At 40.6% G+C, this 25,155-nt stretch overlaps 1 protein-coding gene across 1 annotated transcript in view; it reads right to left on the reverse strand.

Annotated features, from left to right (window-relative positions):
- Positions 1-25,155, reverse strand: part of gstcd (glutathione S-transferase, C-terminal domain containing) — a 67,639-nt gene that overhangs the window by 19,879 nt on the left and 22,605 nt on the right. The window contains exons 6-8 of the mRNA XM_034087219.2: positions 3,652-3,767; positions 3,255-3,299; positions 2,680-2,808 (exon numbers count right to left, since the gene is read on the reverse strand). Of these exons, the coding sequence (XP_033943110.1) occupies positions 2,680-2,808; positions 3,255-3,299; positions 3,652-3,767 (290 nt within the window). The remainder of the gene's footprint in view (positions 1-2,679; positions 2,809-3,254; positions 3,300-3,651; positions 3,768-25,155) is intronic.

Raw genomic sequence — 25,155 nt, forward strand, 5'->3', positions numbered from 1 at the left:
CGTTTTATAATATTGAAATAACTTAAATTGTGAACAAAACTAACATTGCTTTTTATTCAAATTAAATAAATAATATTTCACATCAAAAGAAACAACAGTGTTTTAACAAATTGTATTAAATAATGTGATGACAGAACTGTAAACAGAATAGCTGAAACTTTAACAAACTAAATAACTGTTACCTCTAATCATTATGTTTGTATAATGTAGTTAGCTCCGTGTGTTGCTGCTAGCATACATAACACCTGACGTGGACGCGGCTACAGAGCTACTAGAGAGACAGTCGAACCCGGTGCATTCCTCCGTCTGGATGTGGAGCACTTTTGCTAAATGTTTAGACAAATTGCTCGTGTTACCGCCCTGACATGCTAAACTCTTATTCCACTTTTGGCAACGAGCATTCTCCACATCGAGACGGGTAAAGTTTAACCACCTCGGAGCGCGTTCTCTCCGCCATCTCCCACGTGTGTGTGTTGCTGCATGTTGCAGCTGCCGTGTGTAAACTGCCCCGCCCCCTCGCAAGCAGGCGGGGGAGAGAAAGATCGAAAATACATCATTGACGCATTTGTTTGTCTTTTTGCATATTAGAAACTAGTTGGTGACACTGAGACTGCGATATAATGTCTTTGTAGCAATAATACATGACATATATTTTTTAAATGTCTCCAGTACCGATAAAAAGACCAATACAGTTAGAGCTTAACGGGGCGTAAAACACACGTGATGACGTCACCAACGAATCGACGACTGAATTAGTTGGCAACTAATTTGGTAATCGATTGTAATCGATTAAGTCGATTAGTTGTTGCACCCCTAGACTACAGTGGCTTGTTTTTCTGTATTGTAATGGATGAAATAAATTGTGCGTCTTAAAGGTCCCATGTCATGCTTTTGCGGTTATTACCCGCCCCCTTGTGTGTTATGTAGGTTGGTATGCATGTAAACGGTGTGCAGAGTCAAAACCCTCAAAGTACACCCTGTAGCGAGTAAACTCTAACACAGACCTACTTACCTCTCCAAAACGCCTCGTTGAAGATACGTCATTGTCCATTGTTTACTTCCTGGGTATCGTGACGTAAGAATGGCCAGTAGCCGCGCCCAGAGCGAAACGGTCATGCGGTACCCGGAACCAAATGGACCGATCCGTGGAGCCGTTACGTTACTTCCGCGGAGCCGTTACATTAAGCCCCCGCTGATTGGTCCAAATTGACCCATCCACGGACTTCCTCACACACACTCAGTGCAGGCAGCTCTGCTGATTTCTGCTCCCTGGCTGCAGGCTGATAACAGACAGTTGGGATCGCGGCAACATTCTCTCTGCAGACCCATTCTCACAGCGTTTATCAACCTTTTTCTTACTCAATATCAAGCCACACTTGTTGTTTTTACTTCGGCTGTGACTTTGTGTGTGCTCAGGATGAGTTTGGCTGTGTATCGCTAAACAAGGAAACCACACCTCCACGGAGCTCAGCGCAATTCACAACGTCCCGACCAATCAGAGCACACACTGCTCACAGGGAGGGTGGGGGCTGGAGCTATTGGAGCTACAACGAGCCGTTAAAGGCAGAGAGTGAAATTCAGTGAATACACGTAGTTTACAGAGAAACCAATGTGAGTTTGTAAAATTGCACAATATAAATCTATTCTAGTAGACCTCAACAATGGAATTATGATCAGTGGAAATGGCCATGACATGGGACCTTTAAGCTTTAGAGTTTGCACACTCCATGTCGTCGCTAATAGCATTTCCTTTGTGTCCGAACAATATTTTCACTGGTCTTTTAGAGAGCTACTGTGAGTGTGGAAAAGCAATGTGATTTGCATTAAAAAATATTTCATGTGGTGATTCTAAATTGGGTTGTGATTACGGTTTAACAATGCAAACGACATTGAACACAAAGGACTTAAATCAGTGCTGCTATTTAATACTGATTGAAAAACAGGGTGCAGTTCAGATAATATTGTGACTACCCAATGATTTTATTTTCCAGTTATAGCTATGGTTTAATTTGACCATCACAAAGAAGTTTCACATTGCATTTGAGCGCAGTGCTTTAAATTACTATTAGACTTCACCTATTATGCAAAATCCACTTGTTCATGTCTCTTCTACATCAACATGTGTCCCCTCTGTGGAAAGAGATTCTGAAAGTCTCAGGAAAAAACATTCTCTCTTTTTGTCCTGATGAAAATGAGCTGATCAGATTTTGGCCATTTTATGATGTCATAACGATTTGTTGGGCTTGTGTAACCATTAGCCAATCACCAACCAAGGTAACACCACCCCCCCCCCCCACCACACACGCCTTATCACCTGCATCTCCTCCTAGAGCACCATTGTGTTCTTTTTAACCAAATCTGTCTCAGAGGGGCGTGGGGAGGGGCTCCTTATTTTCATCTAAAGTAACAGACAGAGAATCAGCACTTTGGAAACAGAGCTGAAACAGAGGGGATTATGGGTAATGCTGAATGATCCGTTTGGTGTTTCAGCCAATCAGAGACATGTTCTGTATATATCTGAGAACTTTAATATATTGATGAAATGACCTTTAAAAATTAGCCAAATCACTTTAAATGGTTACCATATTGCCTATATAACCTATATCAATCAAATAGAGACACGATTGATGCAAAGGCACCTTTTTCTTTGTGTAGTGTTAATAGCAGCAGTTTGCTCACCCCAATCTCAAAGGGTCCGGTGAAGTAGTCCAGATTCGCCTGAATGAAGCCGATGTTTTTCAGTCCGAGCTCAGCGCCACGACGCTGGGCTCGGACCAACGACTCCTCTTTGTTCTCTATGAGGATCACCTTGAATACAAACAGAAACAACACAGCTGCATGTGATGCAACTTTTTCATACGACCTGGAATAGGAAATAATACATTTCTAATACATGGCAACATGAGAAAATAATGAATGAATACACCTCTCAAAAATGAAAAATAGACTAGAATAAGATGACAAACATAAAATAAAATGATTTATTTGTACAATTAATAAAGAAACATTATTTATATGACCAGTTCAACTCATCACCTTTTCAAGAACACTACAGGAGGCATTTCATGACTGATAATAATCACTTTGTCATTAAAAATAGATCTAATACTTTACCTACTAATCTCTTTTTAAATGTCAAAAATAATGATAAATGCCGTTTAAAGGTTACCAGTCTAGAGTCAAGTCACGTGTCCCAGCAACCAAATTGAATGATACGTCACACACACACACAGATCTGCACACACACACATTACCTGGCAATCTGGAAGTGTGTGAGCCAGAACAATGCCAAGGTGGCCCTGAGAAACGGCACGAAGAAAGAGAAAACAAATGAAAACGCACAGTGTGAAAACAGCAACCATCAAAGGGGTCATGAATGGAATTCTGATTAGTGCTGCCCTTTCCAGCTAAGTATTGACCCTCTCGCCATGCGGCGCTATCGCTCTGAGCGTGCATTTATATGAGGGTAATTACCGGTCCGTCTGTGTTCAATGGACAACAACACAAGTCATTTAAAGAGAAAAACACGAGGGAATTTGAGGCGTCGCTCCTTTCAGCTGGCTGCTAATGGATCAGCCGTATAATGTATCCATCCGTTGGAGCGGTGATACATGTGCATGCATAGCTTCACTGATGGATGAATCCACGTACCGTCCCACTGCAGAAATCCACCACTGTGTACCCAGGCCTGGCTATCTCCGTAACCATGGCAACTAAGTTATTCAGCTGTTGCCTCTTCCTGACGGCACGGATGTTTGACATTTTCCCTGCAAAAGAGCACAAAGCAACCGGTGTTTTTTTAAGAGGAAAGTTAAAAACAGACTTTTCTGTTAAACCCAAAACATATGAGCTTTTCTTCATAGCATCTTTGTGTATTGGTGTGTTTGGTTGCATCTGTTTTCACACTGTATTGCTTTTTTAACTGTTGCTTCCTTTGTTTTTTTTGTATGTATTGGTAGCTTGGTTGAGTTCAGTCAATGAACAACATAACACGTCAGAATATTAACAACATCTCTTACGAACAGGCAATATTCAACATAGGGGCGAGCAGCGCTTAGTCACAAAATGAGATGCATTGTGGGACATGTAGTTTATGGGCAACGTGCTCCTGTAAAGCGGCACGTGACCTTATAATAAACCTATTATATTATTTGCAAGCTCTTGTGGGGCCACAGCAAATGAAGTGGCGGCCCGGATTTGGCCCCCGGGCCTTGAGTTTGACACCCTTGATCTATAGGCTCTATACACCTACACAAATATACTATAAACGGTGCTAATCTTTGACCATTTAACATCTATTAATACACACTACCTTTTTTTCTGGCTCTAATGCGTTTTTTTTCTTTTCCGTCAGCGGGCAAAAGTTCCCTCCACACAACTGCTCAGATTAGGATTTAACAAGCAGCCATTTCAGGTAATGTTTATACCGCACAGATAAAAATAACCTCCACTCCGTCATCAGCAAGTTTTCCAGGCGATTGCCAACCAGAGAGAGCAAACAATCATTCAACATAATCAAAAGCGTGCCTCAGGGCCAGAAAGTGTCTTCTTTGTTTGTGGCAGAACTTTCTGTTGCTATGCGATCAGTGTGTACCCCATTAACTCAGAGCACATTTCAGTCCCCGGCATCTTCATCGCCCTTCTTCTAGCACGGTGCATCGGCAGTGAGCCGGTGTCACGCTGCGCAGATGCTATCTCCGGTCCATAAATCTAGAGTGGTGAGTGTTTCATTTACCCCATACTCATTCCCTCACTCAAGTATCAGACACAATATTATTCCTACACGCTCTCGCTCACTCTGCTTTGTATACGACACCAGGGGAGGTAGAGAGCGGAAGAAGGACTTTTCATTCTGCAGACAAGAATAGGATATTTTATAGGGTCATTATTCAGGATCTCATGCTGGCTGTTATTGAACTGATCTCAGGTGTAGGGAGAGCACAATAAAGAAAGTGGGGGATGAATTTAAATACAGAAAAACAGCAGGAAGGAAATGGAGAAGACTACGTGCTTGATTTGTATTAGTAATTCACACAGGCGCAGGCACTTCGATGTATCCGTGGCTCCAGAGGGGCTTCAGTGTGAAGGCTTTTTGATGCATCCGAACACATTTAGATTTTAATTGCAGTGGGCAGAAATATAAATGGGAATCAAAGACAAAGCTTAGTGAGGAAGAATAGAACAGCCAAACAAAGTAAGAGCGCAAAGTATCCATTTAAGACTCAAACTTCTGATGTGAAATAGAAAACGTTCGAAAAAAGACATTCAGAGCATTATTAAACCAGTAAAACTATTCGTATAGAGTGAAGTAATGTTGTCCTGAGCAGAGAATAAAGACATACCGAGTGTGTACTTTTAAAGTAGCAACTTTTAGCTCGGTTTTAAACTCCTTTGTTTACTTCTGGAACATAGTGACATCAATATGTAACCCTTGCATTCCTATTGGCTAGCGCTCAAACACAGTGTCCCTGATAGGCTAAGGGGTGGGACATCTCGAAGCGGTTGACCAATCACAACAGAGCCGGCCAGCTAACCAATCAGAGCAGACTGGGCTCTGGTTTCAGACAGAGGGTGAAAAGAGGTGCTGCAGCACAGGCCGTATGAGAGAAATAAAGAGCGTTTTGAACATTAAAGCATGGAGACATGTCCCAGTAGAGACACTACATACAATATGAACCTGAAAAAGTCTCCTTTAATTCGCGACAATTTAAACTGTGTGTCAATTGGCTTGGGCAAGCAGCAGCAATTAAATTATTCAATCTTTTATTGCCGATTATAGCCGTCTTTAAGGTCGAGCACATTTTAAGCGATGACACACACTTCTTGTTACTTGTGCCATTGTATTGAAGTGTGAAGTATTCTCTCAATTGTTCTATCTGTTATCGGAGGGAATTCAAAGCAATTACACAAACCCACTCTCAAGACCTCTCTCACTTTGTATCTTTTCCTTGAAAACACATCAGAAAATGAAATTGAAAACAAAGGAAGAGGTCAACTGTCTGTGCCCACCCACTCAGCACTACGTATCTGATGCGTTTGACCTTTAGCTGTGGTGACCTTTCTCCAAAACAAAGTCTTGTTTGAGTAGAAGTTCACAGAGTCGATCACACCCACACACAGACTCTTTATTCGACAAAGGATAATCCATACACCTTTTGCACTGTTAGTGGGCATTGATCCTACATCTACATCTTGCAAACATACATGTGTTCATAGTTTATTTTTATTTTACATTAAAATAGCTCAAAGTGTCTTGCCTTAGAATGTCTTGTATACAGTATGTTGATTTTGTAGTTATTATTATTTTTTTATTTCAATGTAATTTGTTGTGGTTACGGTCTGTTTGTTTTCTTTGGTATTGTTGACCCTGGTAGAATCGTCTCTTTATTGTACATGTGAGGGTCTATGTATGTATGCTTTCTGTGTTTGACAATGACACAAATAAATCATATTAAAAAAAAAAAAACGCAGCTCAAAGTGAGAATAAACTGATTGTTAAAAATGTAACTTATTGATCTTAACTTGCTGTTACGTGTGCCTGCAAAAGTCAAAAGTATTTTACTGTATTACTCTAACATGGTATAACATCTGGATATTATGTTGCTTTTTCAAAGTCACGAGAGGATGGGTCAGAAAGATGAACTGAACTCATTCACTTCTCAATGAATAATGCGGTATGAGATGTATGACGGTATTCATTGACCCAGTCCCTTGCCTAGCAGGCAGTGGATTCAGGCGATGAGCCCAAGAGGTAATGCTCCTACATGTCTTTTTTGCAAAGAAGGTCACAGAGACACGACTCGCAGAAAAGCACCTCCCCCAGGGTCTTCACGAGACTTCATCAACATGCGTCTCGGGAGGATCTCTGCACTGAATTGCAATCCTCTCGCCAGACAGAAAGCTGAGAGAGGATGATTACATTCATTGATGAGATTTCTGAATGCATTTTTCAACAGCTAAAGTAAATGTCAAATCCTGACGAAGGCACAAAAGGAACATCCATAAGTGGCTTGTTTGTGAGGGTTTGAGTAATTGAACCTTTGCTGTGTACATCTGCAGATAGAGGCTTTGACCAATCAATAGGACATCAATTCAATGCAGCTGTAATGTCTCTCTGTCACAGTTACCAATGTCCTAGCAACCAGAGTAAAAAGTGTTCTTAATGCAAGACATGAGGCACACTTTCTGATTGAAGGATAGTCTGTCTTTCCAATAAGCAAAATCATAACACGTCGCCAAAGTTCCCAGCTTAAGAACAAGCATCAAGGTGACATGAACAATTCCCGTACTTTTCGGACTATAAAGCGCACCTGCATATAAGCCCCAGCAGCTAAATTGTCCGTCTGTCTTGCTCTCGTTCTGTCTCTCGGTTCCACTTTTACTTTGGCGCGCTACCTGTCTCACTCTTTTCCGGCCTCCAGCTTTTCCTGCTGGAGCCCGCCGCTTAAAGGTGGCGGGCGCGGACCGGTCATAGAGCCCATAGAGTTAAAGGTGGTTAATTTTACCTGTAAAATCCATAGATTTAGGAGGTTCCCTAGTGGCCGTTAGCTGTACAAACAAAATGGGGGAAAAAGTCGCGGCTTATAGTCCGAAAAGTACGGTACCTTAATTGACAATAACACAACCACCGCCTATAAATTCAGTTTATGAGATACAAGAATGAAACAATGCAGTTTTGACAAGGAATCCTCAAAAGTTTGATCTGAACCCGAACTTGTGAGACGAAAACAATCACAGGCCGTGTACTTCACAGAGTGCTCAGACGTAGAGAGGCTTGTCTTTACTGTGATTCTTTCCCCGACATCTTTTCATACATCCCAACTACTGTCTTCCGGCCCCTTTTATAAACAGATGCAGCAATCACAAGTGTGACAGAAACTGTATGCAACTGTCATGTAGCCAACCCCAAATGATCCGCAAGGAAGAATAGTTGTTGACAGGTGAACATTAGCTCAACTCTCCTCCTCTGTCATTACTCAGGCTGTACAAGAGAGAGGGTGGGCTCTAATGTTTCAGCAATTAGTCAGACGTTGTCTTCTTTTAGCATCAAGCCAAGTTTGAAAATGCTAATAATCATGCATGAATTGATCTCTGAACAAGTGACAACATCTAGTCGAGCGGTGCGTACGTTACAGAAAGTGAAAAGCTGCATTCAAAGACTCTTTTCAAACTGAATGTTGGCAACATGGAATATAATCTTCTGTTTGTGTTTCACAAACAATAACAGCGGAAAACACTGGCAAAGGAAAAACACAGTGTTTGGCCAGCCGTTATTGAATAGTAACATCTTACGCCATCGTGCAAAGATTATTTTCTTTGTTTCAAATCCAAACTTCAATGCAAATGTCTTAGAGATGGTCTATCGTTTTGTTTGAAGATAGTAATTCTAAACAAAGAAAAAACCCTTAAGATAAGTTTTACAGTGGACATAAAGGTCCACAGAGACTGCATGCTATGTGTCTACATATCGACTGTCATGCTACATACAGTCATACAAGTTATTTTGGATTTAACCCTTAGATGCACGAGTGACTGGACCCTACACTCTTCCATAAGTGGGTCAAAAAGGACCCGTATTAGAATAATGTGTTTTTATGTCATTTTGGTTAAGAAAAAAATCACTTGTATAATATTTAGTATTATATTTTGGTTCACACTAGAAATATTTTATATTTAATTTTTCACTATTTATAATTTTAGAAAAAAAAATTACATTTTAAAAAAAACGTTGTCCCATAGGATTCCATAGAAAATGCATGCGGGTCATTTTTGACCTACTTATGGAAGCGTGGGGTATTAATACAAAAACTACTATTTATTAAAAATGTAAATTAAAAATGTGAATGGCATGATATCCAAAACATGTTTTTTGAGGAATAGCTGGAATATGAAATGATAAGAAAAATGTAATTATAAAGATACTTCAAGAAAACCACCTCAAAGGGTTAAAAAAAGGTCCACAGAATCAGTTTTAGATTTTTAGTCAGTCATTATGGAGACATGTTTCTTTCCTACATTTTGGCTGGGCACAATTCAGGCCTTCCTCTGCAATTGAAAATGAATCTTCCATGTTCTAGATGTTTTCCTGACCTCCTCTGCCGAAGTGTAACGATGGTCGGAATCTGGTGGCGCTCTGCCATTATCTCCCGAAACACTTAACCTCCTGTCACAGGCCGATAACCTGAAAACAGAATATTCTGATGTTGCTGGTGTTAGTGAACAGGGGACCGGCGTCATCCCATCCGGAATAACTACTGGCACAAAGCCAGAGATGACTGAACCAGTAAGAGTTCTTGAGAGACGAGTTTTCTGTTATTCTAGCGGGTTGCAGCTGCCTTGACATCTCTCAATGCTCAGTGAAGAGAAAACAAGCATCGGCCGCTCAGGGGAGAATGAGGATCCATTAGCCCGGTGTCCTCTACTCCTAAAAAGTGCCTACCACATCTCGCTGCTGGCACTGAGCCCTGAGCTTGTCTCTTTTCCCCTGATGCTGCAGAAATGCCCACAGCCTTATCGAATAGGTCCATCTCACAGATTAAAATGTAAACACATTGCGGTGGGGCGGGGGGGAGGAGGGTTTACAGGACCCGACAGCTAACACCTCTCAGAGGATATGCTGGTGCAAAACTACAAAATACATATAGCAGCTGGTCTAAGATTCACATTTAGATCATGTTTGTTTTGAGAAATGGTTGCTAACTCTAGTTATTGGCATGGTGGGCAAAATATTTAAAAAGAATGGTGGTGGAATTACATTTGAGGATAAACTGTGTTTTTACAAAATAACATCTTTGAACAGAGAAAGAACAAGCTTTTGTGTTAAAGAGTGTTGTAATATATTATTAGACATTAAAAGGTATGTTAAGTCCATCTATACTGTGAACACCAGAGTTTTCCGGAGGCTCCTGTTACACGTTTGCTGTCAAGGAAGAAATACATTCCTGACGGACGGAAACGACTCCAGACGTGTTTACCACAAAAATGTCCCAGACAGAGTCATCTGTCGACCACCGAGACATGTGGTGTCACGGGGTGTCATGTTAGAAGATGGCCATCCGAGAAGGAGGGTCTTAAAACAACTCATGTTGCAGAGAAACTCCTTCCATGGGTCAAAGAGTATCTCTTTTAATAATGTCTGTTCGCACAAGAAAAGGATTTAATAAAGACAACTTTGATATCATTTATGTTGAATAAATCAACCACAGGTGTTGGAAATGGGCATCTCTAATATTAAGTTAAGCTCATAAAATAATGCTTTGAAGTTTGACATTCGATATATATAGTAAACTGTTTTTCTTTCATGAGATTAACAGTCAAGCACTTTCTCGTAACGATTATATATAACAGTACATATATATATAAATAAATATGTGGTTTATCCTTTGATGTGGTGATGTTCATGCTCTTCTATAAGAAGGTAACTCTAATGGTGTTTTACTACTTTTCAGTGATTACATCCAATTAAATTAAAAACAAAAAAGCAAAAGAACAAGCCAATAAATCAACTTTGAAAAGCCTCACTAGATGGAAAAGGAGACGTGTACGTGTTTAGCATCTGAGCTAAGTAAGGTTTCTATAAAGACTGAACTTTGCATTGAGTTCCATACATGTCGCGAGTACATTTGCACATGTCAGGTCGTGCAGAATCCGGCCGTATCCAAGCACTGTGAATAATATGTTTGCTCATATCCAGGAACAGCATAATGGTTCGGTGAAGTAGAAACAGGAAGGTGTAGGGGATCATTATCTTCTGATCATATCATGTGTGGACGACTGGATCCTGCTCAAGAAGTCATGAATGTCCCAGTGTGTCGGTTCACAAAGGCTCAAGTCGGCCTGTCTTTCCGAGGAACAATAACAATGTTTCCTCCTCTTGGCAGCTGCTCCAAACATCCCAGTGTGTCATCAAACACATGGAAGGGTGGCGTGGGAGCCGTTAGCATGACTGGAGGGTTTGAAAAACGCAACCTGGTGCTCGACACTCGACTCCTGCAGCAGCACTGTGTTTTTGTAGCGGATGACATATTTGATTCTCACATTAGCTCAGGTATGTGGATGTGTCCGTCCCCAAATGAAAGTCTGGCTAATGCAACCATAACTCCCGTTTAACTGCCTAAAGTTAGAGAGTGTGCTATATTTCCTTTATGTGACCGGAAGAGTGCAAACTGCTGTTCCCTGAAGTGCTGAACGACTGCAGGAGCACACCTACTAACAGAAATAAAGAGTGCTCCTTACCACCTAATAAACAAAAGTGCCTGGAGCACAGCAACAAAAGGGATCTGAATTACTCATTTTCTGACCGATGTGGATACAAAGAAAGCTAAAGGTTTAACAACATGCCACATATAATGGCAGCGGCTTGAACAAATGAGAAAAGAAACCCGACTGTTTAAAAATAATCTATTTTCATAACTTTTGAAAAGAAAAATGTGTTTTCACTGTATGACTGATAATGTTTAGTGATCTCCTTAAACCCCAATGGAGTTTCAGTTGATGTGGCAACACTATTTAATTGTAATTAGATTGTGTGTGCATTAGGGCTGTGCGATTATGGCAAAAATCATTATCACGATTATTTTGGTCAATAATTGATATCACGATTATTAAAAACGATTATCGATTTACTTTGAAAACATCCATTTATTGAAAAAAAAATGTGAACCGTATGTTTTTAAGAGTTGATTGCCCTGAACTTTAAGTATAATTCAACTGGAAAAAAAAAAATTACATTTTTTTTTTTTTAAATAAAAATAATAATAGTTTTATTTCAATTACGTTGTTTTCGTAATCGTTGCAAGCCAAAATCGTAATCGCGATTAAAATACGATTAATTGCACAGCCCTAGTGTGCATTGTCTTAGTACTGGAGGAAAAGGTCAGTAGCACAAAAAAGCCTTTAAAAAAATATTTAAGAAAGAAAATTCTTAATCAAATATGGTGTGTTACGTGATTTCTACAATTTGAATCACCTTTTGAACAAGTACAAAAGTAAAAGCAAGGTTGTGTTATTTAATTAGAGTTAAAGCATTCAACAGAATCAATCCATTTCAGCTGAAAGGACCGATGTCTGCAGCAGCTTGTGCGAAAGGGATCTGACCATGAGCACAGACAAACATAAGAAACTAAGTCATTTCCATTTCTGTCTCCCAAACGGGAACAAAAGACAGACATTTCACAAGGTGATTGCAAACTGAAACATCCATATGTTATCCGGCTGATAATCGTCACGGTAACACCCTACGTGCACTATTTCTGCTGTATTTACTTGCACGATGTTTTCTGTTTTATTGTGTTGTTGATGGAGCCTGTGACCTAAGATTTTCATCGACATAAGTACACTGTAGCTATGTACGTATATGACAAATAAAAGCCTTCAACCTAATATTTTAACAGCAGACGTGTGTGTTACATGTGTGAAGAAACGGGCCACACAGTGAGCCAAGGAAACACTAAATGAGACTATATGACACATTTCAACAATACTCTCTAGAACTGGATTTCCTTTGCATGACAATCCTTTCTGTAGGCGGACCCCCAAATCATTTCTCACAGCTCCCTAGAGTTAAAGGCACCATCACCATGTGTTTTTCTGTGACCAGATTCTCGGATGTTTTCATGAACGGCCACAATATCTATCTGGCAGAGCTTCATTTCTAACTTGGCATTGACTACTGCAGGCATCTTGCAAAGTCTTCGTTATAATATGAAGATTGACTTAACTCATCGTTGTGTATGCGCTCGAGCAGAGAAGTTTGCAATTATGAACGGAAGCATGGGGAAATAACTTTGTCCCATCTCTGCAGAGTGTTGGCAGTAATTAATAGCGGGAGAGAATTCAAAAAATGGAGTCCTTTTCAGGCAGTGTAAGTATTTTGGGGAGCAACATCACACAAGCTGTGTTGTGCTGCGAGATATTTCGAAAGGATCGAATAGACAAAGTAGAAACTCAATAAAAAAGTAGAAGAAAATGAACGCTGAAAGCTTAAACTGTTGACAAGTTGTCAGAAAGGAAACGTATGCTTCCACAGCAGCAGTCGCTGAAATGTCTCAATGTGTTTGCGTAAGCCTGTGATAACAAGAGAAGGAAAAGGTAATGAAGACGAGAGGAAAAACATCTCGCTGAGCATCCTTCAACTATTTTGGAATGTCTGTCAAAACATGTCCAGACGTGGCTGTGGGCGAGAGGTCTGCATAATTACCAAACTCCCAGGTCAGAGCACATACCTAATTTGTCGACACTGTTTTGTTGCAAAATGTGCAAACAGCCAAACGGAGACATCAGTCCGTTTCTTCCAGACAAATCCAATTACTCACTTCTCCGTTACACATCGAAAGGGCGTCGAATCAACAGTTTGACAATGAATATCTGAAAGCATTGCTAAAATGGTTTGTCAATTAATTAATAGTCAATTGAGAGATAAATGTACCACATATTGAGAATTCATAGTAGGTTTTGATTTGATATACTTTATTAATCCCCGTGGGGAAATTGTTTCTCTGCTTTTGACCCATCCTAGTGTTAGGAGCAGTGTGCCGCCATTTTGAACGGCGCCCGGGGAGCAGTGTGGGGAACGGTGCCTTGCTCAGGGACACCTCGGTGGCACTTGGTCTTGCCGGGACTTGAACTGGTGACCTTCCAGTTGCCAAGCCAAGTCCCTATCGACTTCGCCACCACCGCCCCCTTGTGGTGGCGGTCACAATGTCGGAAATTCAAAGATTTGCTTGTAATTCTAAAATGTGTTTCAGTGTGATAATGAATAATATTCAGCGTAGGATAGACACAGAGTTATCATACATTAAAATGATCTTTCTGGCACGATATGCGGAGAAACGTGAGCCACAAACACTTCCGTTCCAGATCCCATTGTCTCCTATAATGTCCTCTAAAGAAACCAATATTCAAATGCATATGAACCCTGGAACGAACCGATGTACACAAGTTGGTGTTGTGTTAGAAGTACACCGTATTCATTCTTTCCAATTAGTCCTGTTCCTCCTTTCTTTCCATTGACAGAACTAAGCTAAAGAGAACTTTGTCGGTTTTCCCTTAAATAGCATGACATCGTTATTCCTTAGCGGAAAATAAGCTAAAGAAGAATTGCGTTGCCCCTAAGCCAATATGTTATGTGTTGTAACATGCCAGAGTGTCTGAATGGAGACCCTCAGCCTTTTCACATTGTTTCGGCTCGCTGGACTTGTCAAAACAACCGACAACAAGCACAAGGGAGGCCTCTCCAACCTCACATTTATCATGGCAACAGAACGTTTTTCATTCTCACGGAATACGTTTATAATTGTTTTCCGCGAATGACAATTATGTACTTGAAATGTCAAATAGAACTGAACAATACGTCGATATTTTCCGTTATTTATCAAAAATGGCATGTTTTCACCAAGATAACCGCACTGTGACGCGTCATGTGGTCCATGTCTTGTACACAGAGCCAACCCTATCATTCGGCCATTATTCACAGTGTAGTGTAAATGTTGACTTGCAGTTTGTCTCAGGAGTGCACTTCACTGCACTGTTTGTGGCGGACGAGGCACAAAACAAGCATACGCTCCTCTCCTTTAAAACTTAGGTCGTTTGAAATCGATCCGTTCTGCCAGTGAAGTTGCCATGGGCAGAGAAACACAGAGGAGAGGCTTCTGATGAGTGAAGCCAGCACTCACTAGTCAGTTCAGGTAAGGAAGCGATGACCTGAGGCTACTAACACGCTGATGCACCGGTAAACCACGTCCACAGCGAAATCATTAAGCCTTGCTCAGTTTCTTCACTTGAAGTGGTTTGAAAGTTCAAACAACACAAAGTAGATTTCTTCCACCCAGATTAAACTCTCACAGTACTTCCCTCACTTTACCCTGAATCCCAAAATGCACCACTGAAACCTGGACAAAGGTTACATGGCTTCACCTTCCCATCCGACCAACTTGGGAAATAATGATAATGCTCCAGTGCACTAGTTCTATGCTGAGCTAGTGTTTTTGGAGAGGAAAGGCAACAAGTACTGGTCCAAACTTCCTCAAACATCAAAGTAGATCCACAATAATATGTTTATGAGGCTTAAGCTAGTAAGCGTCAATTTCAAACTACTTTACTGACAAAGCGTTCATGTTGTACGGCCTTTCTCACACCCTCTAGTACCAAAACTGGCAAGCACATGGATCTGTTTATAGCTAACGATGTGTCTGTTTACATGGATGTGACGGGCTGCTTTGCGCCTACAGTCTGGGTATACAGTGTGGACACTTCTATATGTGTGACTGCATGAGGACAGTCTGTTCGCCCCGGTCCTCCTGCCACCACCACGATATGGAAAGTATCATTTTGGCTCTGGATCGACGATAACAAATTGGATGTAAAGTTTGTCTGCATCTCCATAGAATATGCAGTGTTTTATATACACATCAATATAGGCATCATTAATGTTTTACTTCCCACAAATGCATGACTGAAATAAAAAAAAAGCTACATTTTGATAAACTGTAAAGGTCTACCGTTTTCCTTCAGCAGATTCTGTCTATTACAAATCTTAAATAACAATAATAAATGTCCTAAATTAAAATAAAGTTAAAAACACTTAATTCCTTCCTGTTATTTCTCTTGGAAACCTTTCCCCCGTATCGCTCTTTCAAATTAAGTGGTCTGTTTTTATTCAGTGCCCTCTCCCCCCCCTCCCTCCCTCCCTCGCTCGCTCTCTGTGCTCCACCAGAGCTGTCAGAGTCGGGGAGTAAGTGGCACAACGCTGGCATCTGTGAAGGGACGTGTCAACGTCTTCTGGCCTGCCACCTTTGTAAAGTCTCCCAGCCAGTGAGGCTTTTAGCTCTAGCCTTGCGGTGCTAACTGAAGGATAAATAAAGCCTGGCTGGATTCCAGCCAGCTGGTGTTCCTGCTCCTCCTGTTTTGTTTTTTCTCACAGAAACTTTGGACTGCCGTAACCAGGGCCCCTCGGGTGAGGAAATAAAAGGATTCTCCCTGCAGGTCGGTGCGTTAAGTTAAAACGTCACTGCAGAGGGAGACTCCAGGTGTATGGAAGGAACGTTTCCATAACAAATACTTTAGTGACAGATGTATTTTCATTATCGCTATTCATTATCCCTATCTGCAAATGCCTTGGAACCACACATATATTCTTCTTTGGGGAAGTGGGACAAGAATCAAGGGACTGCCGATTGGCCACAAACACTACATGTGCCCTTTGAATAATTAGAGCAGGGTTTAGATCAGGGGTGTCAAACTCAAATACACTGTGGGCCAAAAAAAAAAAAAATGGGTACTAGTCGAGGACCGGACTGGTTCAATGTTTATTGCAACACTTATTGAAATTAACTTATTGCACATATTAAACCTGGAACTAACTAAGCTTAAATTATTGCCTATAAAAAAACATTAAACATTAAATAATCAGCTGCATTAATTTCTTATGGCTCCATCTGCAGAGTCATTTCTTATGAGTACATTTCCCCACAGGCCAACAACAGCTTCAAAAAAACTATTCCCCTCAAAGAGAAAACCAAACATGCCCTGTTGTCGTGAGAAACAAAGTGCAGAAGGAAACATCCATTGAACTCAGTGTGCTGCTCTGTGATGCTAGCTCAAGCAGATACTTGGCATCTCATCTTGGGTGCAAGTTCATCAATGTTTGGGGTCAGGCTCTGAGCTGAGGAGACCCTCAGGGTGGAGTGAAGGTGTGCGTGCAATATACCAGCGGGCCAGATCTATTAGTGATTAAAAATTATCCTGCGGGCCGAAATTAAATCCACCACGGGCCTGATTTGGCCCCCGGGCCTTGAGTTTGACACATGTGGTTCAGATGAATCATTGTCTTATACATTGCACATGCATACAAACAAAATACATGTCATGCTACCTTTTGTTACTCTCCAATTCTTGCAGGTTCCCCAAAACTCTTTCTGCTAACAATTCTCAAAAAATATAACCCCGAAACTCAATACATTTTTTGACAAGAGGATATGTGTGTGCGACCAACTCCGGGAATATGAATGATGGGTTTCTCTAGGCAGTGATTATAGATATGGCCCCTGAAGCGTATGCGATTTATATTTAGTGTTAAATGTCTTGCAGATGCATAGACAGACAAAACACACACACACACACACACACACACACACACACACACACACACACGACAACTCACCCCTATAGCGGTGTAAGCCACCACCGTGCGGGTGTTAAAGAACGAAATGGTGAACAGAGACAACTGAGACACGCATGTCAAAATCCATACACAACCTTCTTTGAGCCAAATTAGGTAGGGGCACCGTGGGGAGGTCTCTGCCTCACTAGGAGCACATCTCACAGAACACAGTGAAACTAAATATGACATCTATTACAGTTCACCAGATACAGAACATAATAATAAGCCCCGAGCCTTTCTTCCAAATAATGCCGACAAAATGAGGATTTCTAGTTAGATCGCTCCGTTCAGGGAAGGGAACAAATACACATTCATAAAGTAGTGGAAATCGCTAAATTGTAAGATGGTGTTTATTTTTAAATGCCTTTCATGTTGAAGAAATGTTTAGAGTTTGAGGTTGAAAGCGGAAGTGAGGCTGAAAGTGTAATGAGAATGCAGGGCAGGTAGGGAAAAGGGAACCGACAAACTTCAATAGAAAGAGACACAATAAAGACAGAAGTACAAAACACAAGTTGAACAAAACCAGACATTGGGAGGGATACAAATAACCCCGAACTTTAAACACACGTGACCTGCTTTTCATTGAGACTCGTTCTGCGTCTCCTGTAATTAACTCCAGTCTGTGAACACGTGTTACATAACTTGCCAAGCTACAAATTGTACAAATTAAAGTGACAGATGTACGGAGCGCATTTCCAAACGAGGTATTGTGTTACTGTGTGTTATTGTGTTACCCTAATAAGCAGCGGAAAGTTTGAAAAGGTAACCGCATTAGAGAAGACCGCAGTGGAACATATTATTCATCTAATCAAGGTGTACTTTTCCTTTTTACATGCTTCACCCTCTATGTTACCCGTAGGCAAGGCAATGCAAGTTTGTTTATATAGCACCTTTCAACACAAGGCAATTCAAAGTGCTTTACAAAAAATGAAAGACATTAAGCATTAAAAAAGAAAAGCTAATAAAATAAACATTAAAATAAAAAATACATGGATAAAAGTTACAGTGCAGTCTAAGATATTAATAGTTCAATTAAAAGCAGCAACAAAAAGAAAAGTCTTCAGCCTGGATTTAAAAGTAGTCAGAGTTGCAGCGGACCTGCAGGTTTCTGGGAGTTTGTTCCAGATATTTGGAGCATAATAACTGAACGCTGCTTCTCCGTGTTTAGTTCTGACTCTGGGGACAGGAAGCTGACCAGTCCCTGAAGACCTGAGAGATCTGGATGGTTCATCATTTAGCTGGAGGTCAGAAATGTATTTTGAACCTAAACCATTCAGTGCTTTATAAACCAGCAGCAGTATTTTGAAATCTATTCTTTGACACACAGGAAGCCAGTGTAAAGACTTCAGAACAGGAGTGATGTGATCCACTTTCTTAGTGTTAGTGAGGACTCGAGCAGCGGCGTTCTGAATCAGCTGCAGCTTTCTAATAGATGTTTTAGTGAGACCTGTGAAGACACCATTGCAGTAGTCCAGTCTACTGAAGATAAAAGCATGGACACGTCTTTCCAAATCCTGCTGCGACATTAGTCACGTAAGTGCTGATCCTTAACCCCCATTGGCATCCGTCTATTGACTTTCTTTTTATAAACGCTGCTTGATCATTTCTCTTCACATTGTGTAAGGAAACGACGTCTTCGTGTCAAGGAAAACTGGTAACTAGGATTATGTAAGATTGTCAGTGTGTGTTATATTCTTCCGTTATTTCTTTATGGATTTAAAAGGTCTGGCACTTTGAACAGCTATAGTTCAATTAGAAACTTCAGAAATGCATAGAAGAGAAAGGAACAATAGTTGCTGTCAGTTTGTTGTTAGACAAAAGAGTTCATTGTGCGCTCAAAGCTTGATCCCAAAGCATAACATGTATTTTTGAAAAACCACTTGAGGGGGGCTAAAACCATGGCAACAGTCATCACTTCTTGTCATTCAACAGCTACGGCAGAGAATAGTGAAATAACAAGTAGGGTAATTGTGCGAAACATCTATAGCTGTTTGAACATCACCATTATTTCCTATGACAGTCTGACACACATTACCTCGCATCAATTTGAGAACACATTTTGTTGAGATAAAAACTGAAATATGTTGCAGGAATAACAAACAGAACAGTCTGTCCTGGAAAAAAGGGTTGTACAACTTTGTTGAAATTAAAAGACCTGCAGTCAAAATTCTACTTTTATTTTAAATGTTAAAGCTCACCTATTAAGCAAAATCCTCTTCTTCATGTCTCTTCTACATCAACATGTGTCCCCTCTTTTTCACGTCTCTTCTACATCAACATGTGTCCCCTCTTTTTCACGTCTCTTCTACATCAACATGTGTCCCCTCTTCTTCATGTCTCTTCTACATCACCATGTGTCCCCTCTTTTTCACGTCTCTTCTACATCAACATGTGTCCCCACTTCTTCATGTCTCTTCTACATCACCATGTGTCCCCTCTTCTTCATGTCTCTTCTACATCAACATGTGTCCCCTCTTCTTCATGTCTCTTCTACATCAACATGTGTCCCCTCTTCTTCATGTCTCTTCTACATCAACATGTGTCCCCTCTTCTTCATGTCTCTTCTACATCAACATGTGTCCCCTCTTCTTCATGTCTCTTCTACATCAACATGTGTCCCCTCTTCTTCATGTCTCTTCTACATCAACATGTGTCCCCTCTTCTTCATGTCTCTTCTACATCAACATGTGTCCCCTCTTCTTCACGTCTCTTCTACATCAACATGTGTCCCCTCTTCTTCATGTCTCTTCTACATCAACATGTGTCCCCTCTTCTTCATGTCTCTTCTACATCAACATGTGTCCCCTCTTCTTCATGTCTCTTCTACATCAACATGTGTCCCCTCTTCTTCATGTCTCTTCTACATCAACATGTGTCCCCTCTTCTTCATGTCTCTTCTACATCAACATGTGTCCCCTCTTCTTCATGTCTCTTCTACATCAACATGTGTCCCCCCCAACGATGTGTTGTCTTGAGTAACCATTAGCCAATCAGCAACCAAGGTACCCCCCCCCCCCCTCCTTATCACCTGAATCTCCTCCTAGAGCGCCATTGAGTTCTTTGTAACCAAATCTCTCTCAGAGGGGCGTGGGGAGGGGCTCCTTGTTTTCATCTGAAGTAACAGACAGAGAATCAGCACTTTGGAAACAGGGCTGAAACAGAGGATTATGGGTAATGCTGCAATGATCTGTTTGGTGTTTCAGACAAACACTTCAGAGACATGTTTTGTGTATATATATATGAGACCTATAATATATAATAGGGGACCTTTAAGGTTTATCTTTGTATATTTGGTTTCTACAAGTTAACATGCTCTAATGTTAAAAAAAAGTATACATTTTATAGATACTGTTTTTCTCAATCTGAGTGTACCTGAACGGACCTGCACCTGGCACAGAAAGGGAGCCTGAACGGCCTATTGCATCCCACATATCAGATCCACGACGCCCACGACAAACTGCATGTTCACAGTTTGAGGGTCGGTAAGCCCCCCAGGTTCCCAATATGTGTGCACAACCACCAACAAAGTGAGTTTCCCATAATATGTCTCCTATAAAATACCAAAAAAAGTACACTGCGATGTGCTATGGTGCATATCAGAGAACATTATATTGTAATTATTGATGCAATAATCTGTTCATCAATGTAGCAGAATGACTTATTATCGGATCCTATAATAACACAAGTAATTATTGATTCGTTTTTTCAGTCTGAATCTGCTAAATAAATACTGCATCATGCCTTGTAGAACAAAAAGAAATAGTGAGGTGAACCGCCTCAAAATGTTACGTAAGAAGAACACTACTTAAGTATTGATAATGAAGTAAATACTTAGTTTCTTTTCATCACTAGTGATACTCCGTGTATCCTGAAGAAATCCAGTCTGAGAAAAAACAAAACTTTTGTAATATCTCTATGACCACAAATGTCAAAGTATCAGCAGCTAAAAGATAACATAAGTTATTACATTCAATCTGCCTTCAAATGTCATTTCGACATCAGAGAAGGACACGATTTTAATTGACAAAGGAAAGTGTTGCTTGGAAAAGGTTCAGTTGTACAGTCTGCGCTGAAAACACTAATGAGTAATTCATTACGAGTCTATTGAAACACTAAGCGATCCAAAACCCGGTCAAAGCTGGCAATGGTTAGGCAAATGGTCTTCCTCCTCCACACCCTCGCTGCAATGCCTCACCAAAGATTATCGAGCAAAGCAAAACTGAGGAGACAAATGAATATTCATGGTATGACATTTGCAGGAAGCTCATCGTGAAGGCAGCCAGCGGCTCTGCATTTAAATGGGCACAACTCAAACACCAGGGCAAACAGTGACACTCCGTGGTGCTCCTCCAGGGAGCCTGGGTGTGTTTCAACTTGGATTGTAGAAATAAAGTGCCAATTATCCCTCTAATTGGGAGTAACAAAGCTAGTAGCCTGTTGTGCTTGGTCCCATGTTTACTGCATATCTTTAAATCTCCAATTTAAAGGCTCTAATGAGTTCAATTAATTGAGAATGAGGAGTGATTTGGGAGCCACAGCCGGTTTGGATCTGTAAGCCCAGGGGAACGAGGTGATGGCGGAGCAGCGGCACACAGTACAAACAGAAACACCCGCTAATGGTCCATAACAACATTTTCATCAAATCACATCCGAGCTAGTATTAACATAAGCTCTCTCAAAAAAAAAACTCTGATCTCTAGTTTTAATAACAGGCAATTTACCTTTAATTGCACATTACGCATGCAGCACTGGTAAACACGCACCTCCGTAGAGGCAAGCAGAACATCTGCACACTTTGCCTGTATAGCTTTTAGCCTTGAGAGCCGTGTGGCTTTAGGCAACGGCGGTCCACCAGAGACAGAGATATCTCCACCATTTGTGCAGGAACGGCAACAACTAGTGTATCAACAGCGAGTGTCCTCAGGTTATGTAGCCTACTGATATTAATGCTCTCCTCACGTTTGAACCGGCAGGTCAACGTCTAGATTTATCCAGTAACATATTTAAACACTACTAGATTGATAGACGCACATTTTGGGACCACACTCATGGTTTGCACAAAATAAAAACGAATGACTGATTGCTTGCCTTTTTTGAAAATGTGTGGTTTTGCAGAGAAATGTCTTCGAAGGAATCAATCGAGATGGAATATGGTGCCGACGTTCTTGTCCCCCACAGAATACAATTGTAAAACCGCTAATCAGCCTCCTACTTTGAAAAAGGGGCCCTGGTCACCCTACAGTAGAGGAACACATACAATATGATCCTGCACATAGGGCCCCTTTAATCTAAGGCAGTCAGGAGGGGATTTTTGTATTTTATTTTTTGTGATTGGATGTTGGAGTGGCAGTGCGCCAAGGTTACGCCGAGCGTCAAGCTCTTTGAAATGGAACGAAACCACGGCAGACTATTCAAAACTGGACTCGAACATCCCCCCAGAACTACACATGCTGGCTATTGTGTTTCGCAACATGTTCTCTATGGCACGTCTCTACTGGGAATTGTAGTTTTAAAAAGACGTTTTCGTCTTTCCCAAAATTAGAGGTTGACAGTATTAAACTGTGTACAGCCCTGGAGGTTTAGGCGATAGGAAACACATTGGTGTGTGCACATTTAAAACATGTAATTACTAAATGGGTGAAAATCGCTTGTATCCATAATGGGCAGCATTAATATATACCCACACGACAGCTCATTGATACTTTGTAATTCTACTCCACTACAATTCAGAGGTTAACCTGGTATTTTTACTCCACTACATTTATTTTAGTTACTTTGCACATTCTGATTAATGATGTGAAATATAAACAACCCTTACATCAGACTTTAGTTACACCTGAGTAACATTCAGGGGAAGGTGATTGTCAAGTGCCAACAATCAGGAGAGATATTTGATAGTTGGTGCTTGAGAAGACTAAACATGTATCTGCAGATCTCTATAAAGTATATTCATTACTCGTTATTCTCTACTAATAGTTAATTAAAGACTGTATATTATGGCTATTTTGCACATCCCTTTCAAGATTTCAAAGGTTTATTGACATATCATACACAACTACGGTGTAGTTATGCAATGAATGAAACACTTGGGTCGCAGGCTCCTCAACACTGATTACAAGACATCTATCAATATGTGTGTACTGTATACCTCCACCATCAAACTGTCAAATTCTGCACATTTCTTATTCTATCTACATACATAAGAGTATAATCCATATGTATAATATCAGTTAAAATAAGTGCTTCAACATAGTTAACATTGCACGAAAGCAATATATTACACGTTCAGTACTTTGTCAGGCTTAATATTTATCTGTAGATAGATACCCCCAAAGCGTATTTCTTATTTGAAAGAAGACCTTAACCTAAAGTATTCTTTAATGTGTTAATAAAGGTTAATTAGTTTGTCTGTTTTGCACATCGTCATATTAATATCTTTGTACATCCAGCACTAAACTGTTTTATTGTAGAGATCACTTACAGTATCTTCTTGATTTTTTATATTCTATATTTCTATCATTGACCTTCTACTTTCCCCCTATGAAAGTATATGTACTCTTAATATTTTTTTCATCAAATAACATTATTCAACAAAAATAACATTATTCAACAAAAATAATTCAATAACGTGTATAACGTGGTGGGGGCCACATCATTGATGTACTGGCCACCAGGGGGCCGCAGATTCACTTGGAACACACACACACACACAAATTCCATGTGTTGTATGTAATTATTAACAAATATACTAAGTCTGACATACGCTAAACGTAATTGAGAATGCAGTTTAGTTCTGTGGGAATGTAATTTTTAGGAGACAGGGTTGATTAATACCATCAGTCTCTTCTTTGTTTCCAATGCTAATACGTTACCGTCAGCAAGCTAACTACACTAAGAATAGATGAGTATGGTTAACATCATACTGCTTAATATGTTATATTAGCATTGTCACTGTAAGCATGTTACAATGTAGACATTAGTATTCAGCGTGAGTACAACCTCAGAGGTTTTTTATTGCAGAATTGTAGAAATGCTGTCCTGTCTCAAGGACAGGGGCGGACTGGCCATTGGGAATACCGGGAGTTTCCCCGGTGGGCCGGTGCTGTGTGTGGGCCGGAGGGCCAACAACAAAACAAAACAAAAAGTTTATAAAAAAAAAAAAAAAAAAAAGTTTTTTTTGCCTAAATCCTACCGGCCCACATTTGTAAGTGTTCTGGCCCAGCCCAGCCCAGTGGGGTGTGGCCAGGTTTGGGTTGTAACGGAATACATGTAACGGCGTTACGTAATCAGAATACAAAAATCAAGTAACTGTATTCAGCTCGTGTTACATTTGAAAAACGAGTAAACTGATTACTGTTACTTTCGTAAACCTGAAGTGAATACATTTTGGATTACTTATTGGAATTATTGGTGGAAAGATTTCCTCTCAACATTTAATATTCATTACTAAAGGTACAGCCTTGTCTGGTGCCTTGCTCAAGGGCACCACGGCAGGGCAGGAGGTGAACTGGGACCTCTCCAAGTAGAAGTCCACACTCCAAATAGGTCTGGTCGGGGACTTGAACCGGCGACCCTACGGCTCACAGTCCAAACCCCTACTGACTGCCATAGATTTAGTCCCTAATTTTGCTCTCAACATGGACCAGATTGATGCATTTAACTTCAACATTTAAAAAAAAATCTTCCCGGGGGAACTTGCCCCCGGACCCCCCTAGAGGAGGTGAGGTCCACCACCTGCCCACACCCCCCGTTAAATTTTCTCACCCACATTGAGGATGTTTCGTACCACGTCACCCATGTTTTATTCCATGTGTCAAGTCAGGCAAATTGGGTCAAAATGTTATTGCATCAATGATCTGTTCACATTAAAATCACTAAATATATGCCGTAACTATTTTTGCTCTAGGCAACTCAAGGGCTCAATGTGATTACTATATGAATAATTGTCCAAAATAACATCAAATGATAGGGTTTTTTGTTAAGTAACATACTTTCGT

Source organism: Pseudochaenichthys georgianus, chromosome 1, assembly GCF_902827115.2.
Source record: "Pseudochaenichthys georgianus chromosome 1, fPseGeo1.2, whole genome shotgun sequence".
Lineage (NCBI taxonomy): Eukaryota > Metazoa > Chordata > Actinopteri > Perciformes > Channichthyidae > Pseudochaenichthys > Pseudochaenichthys georgianus.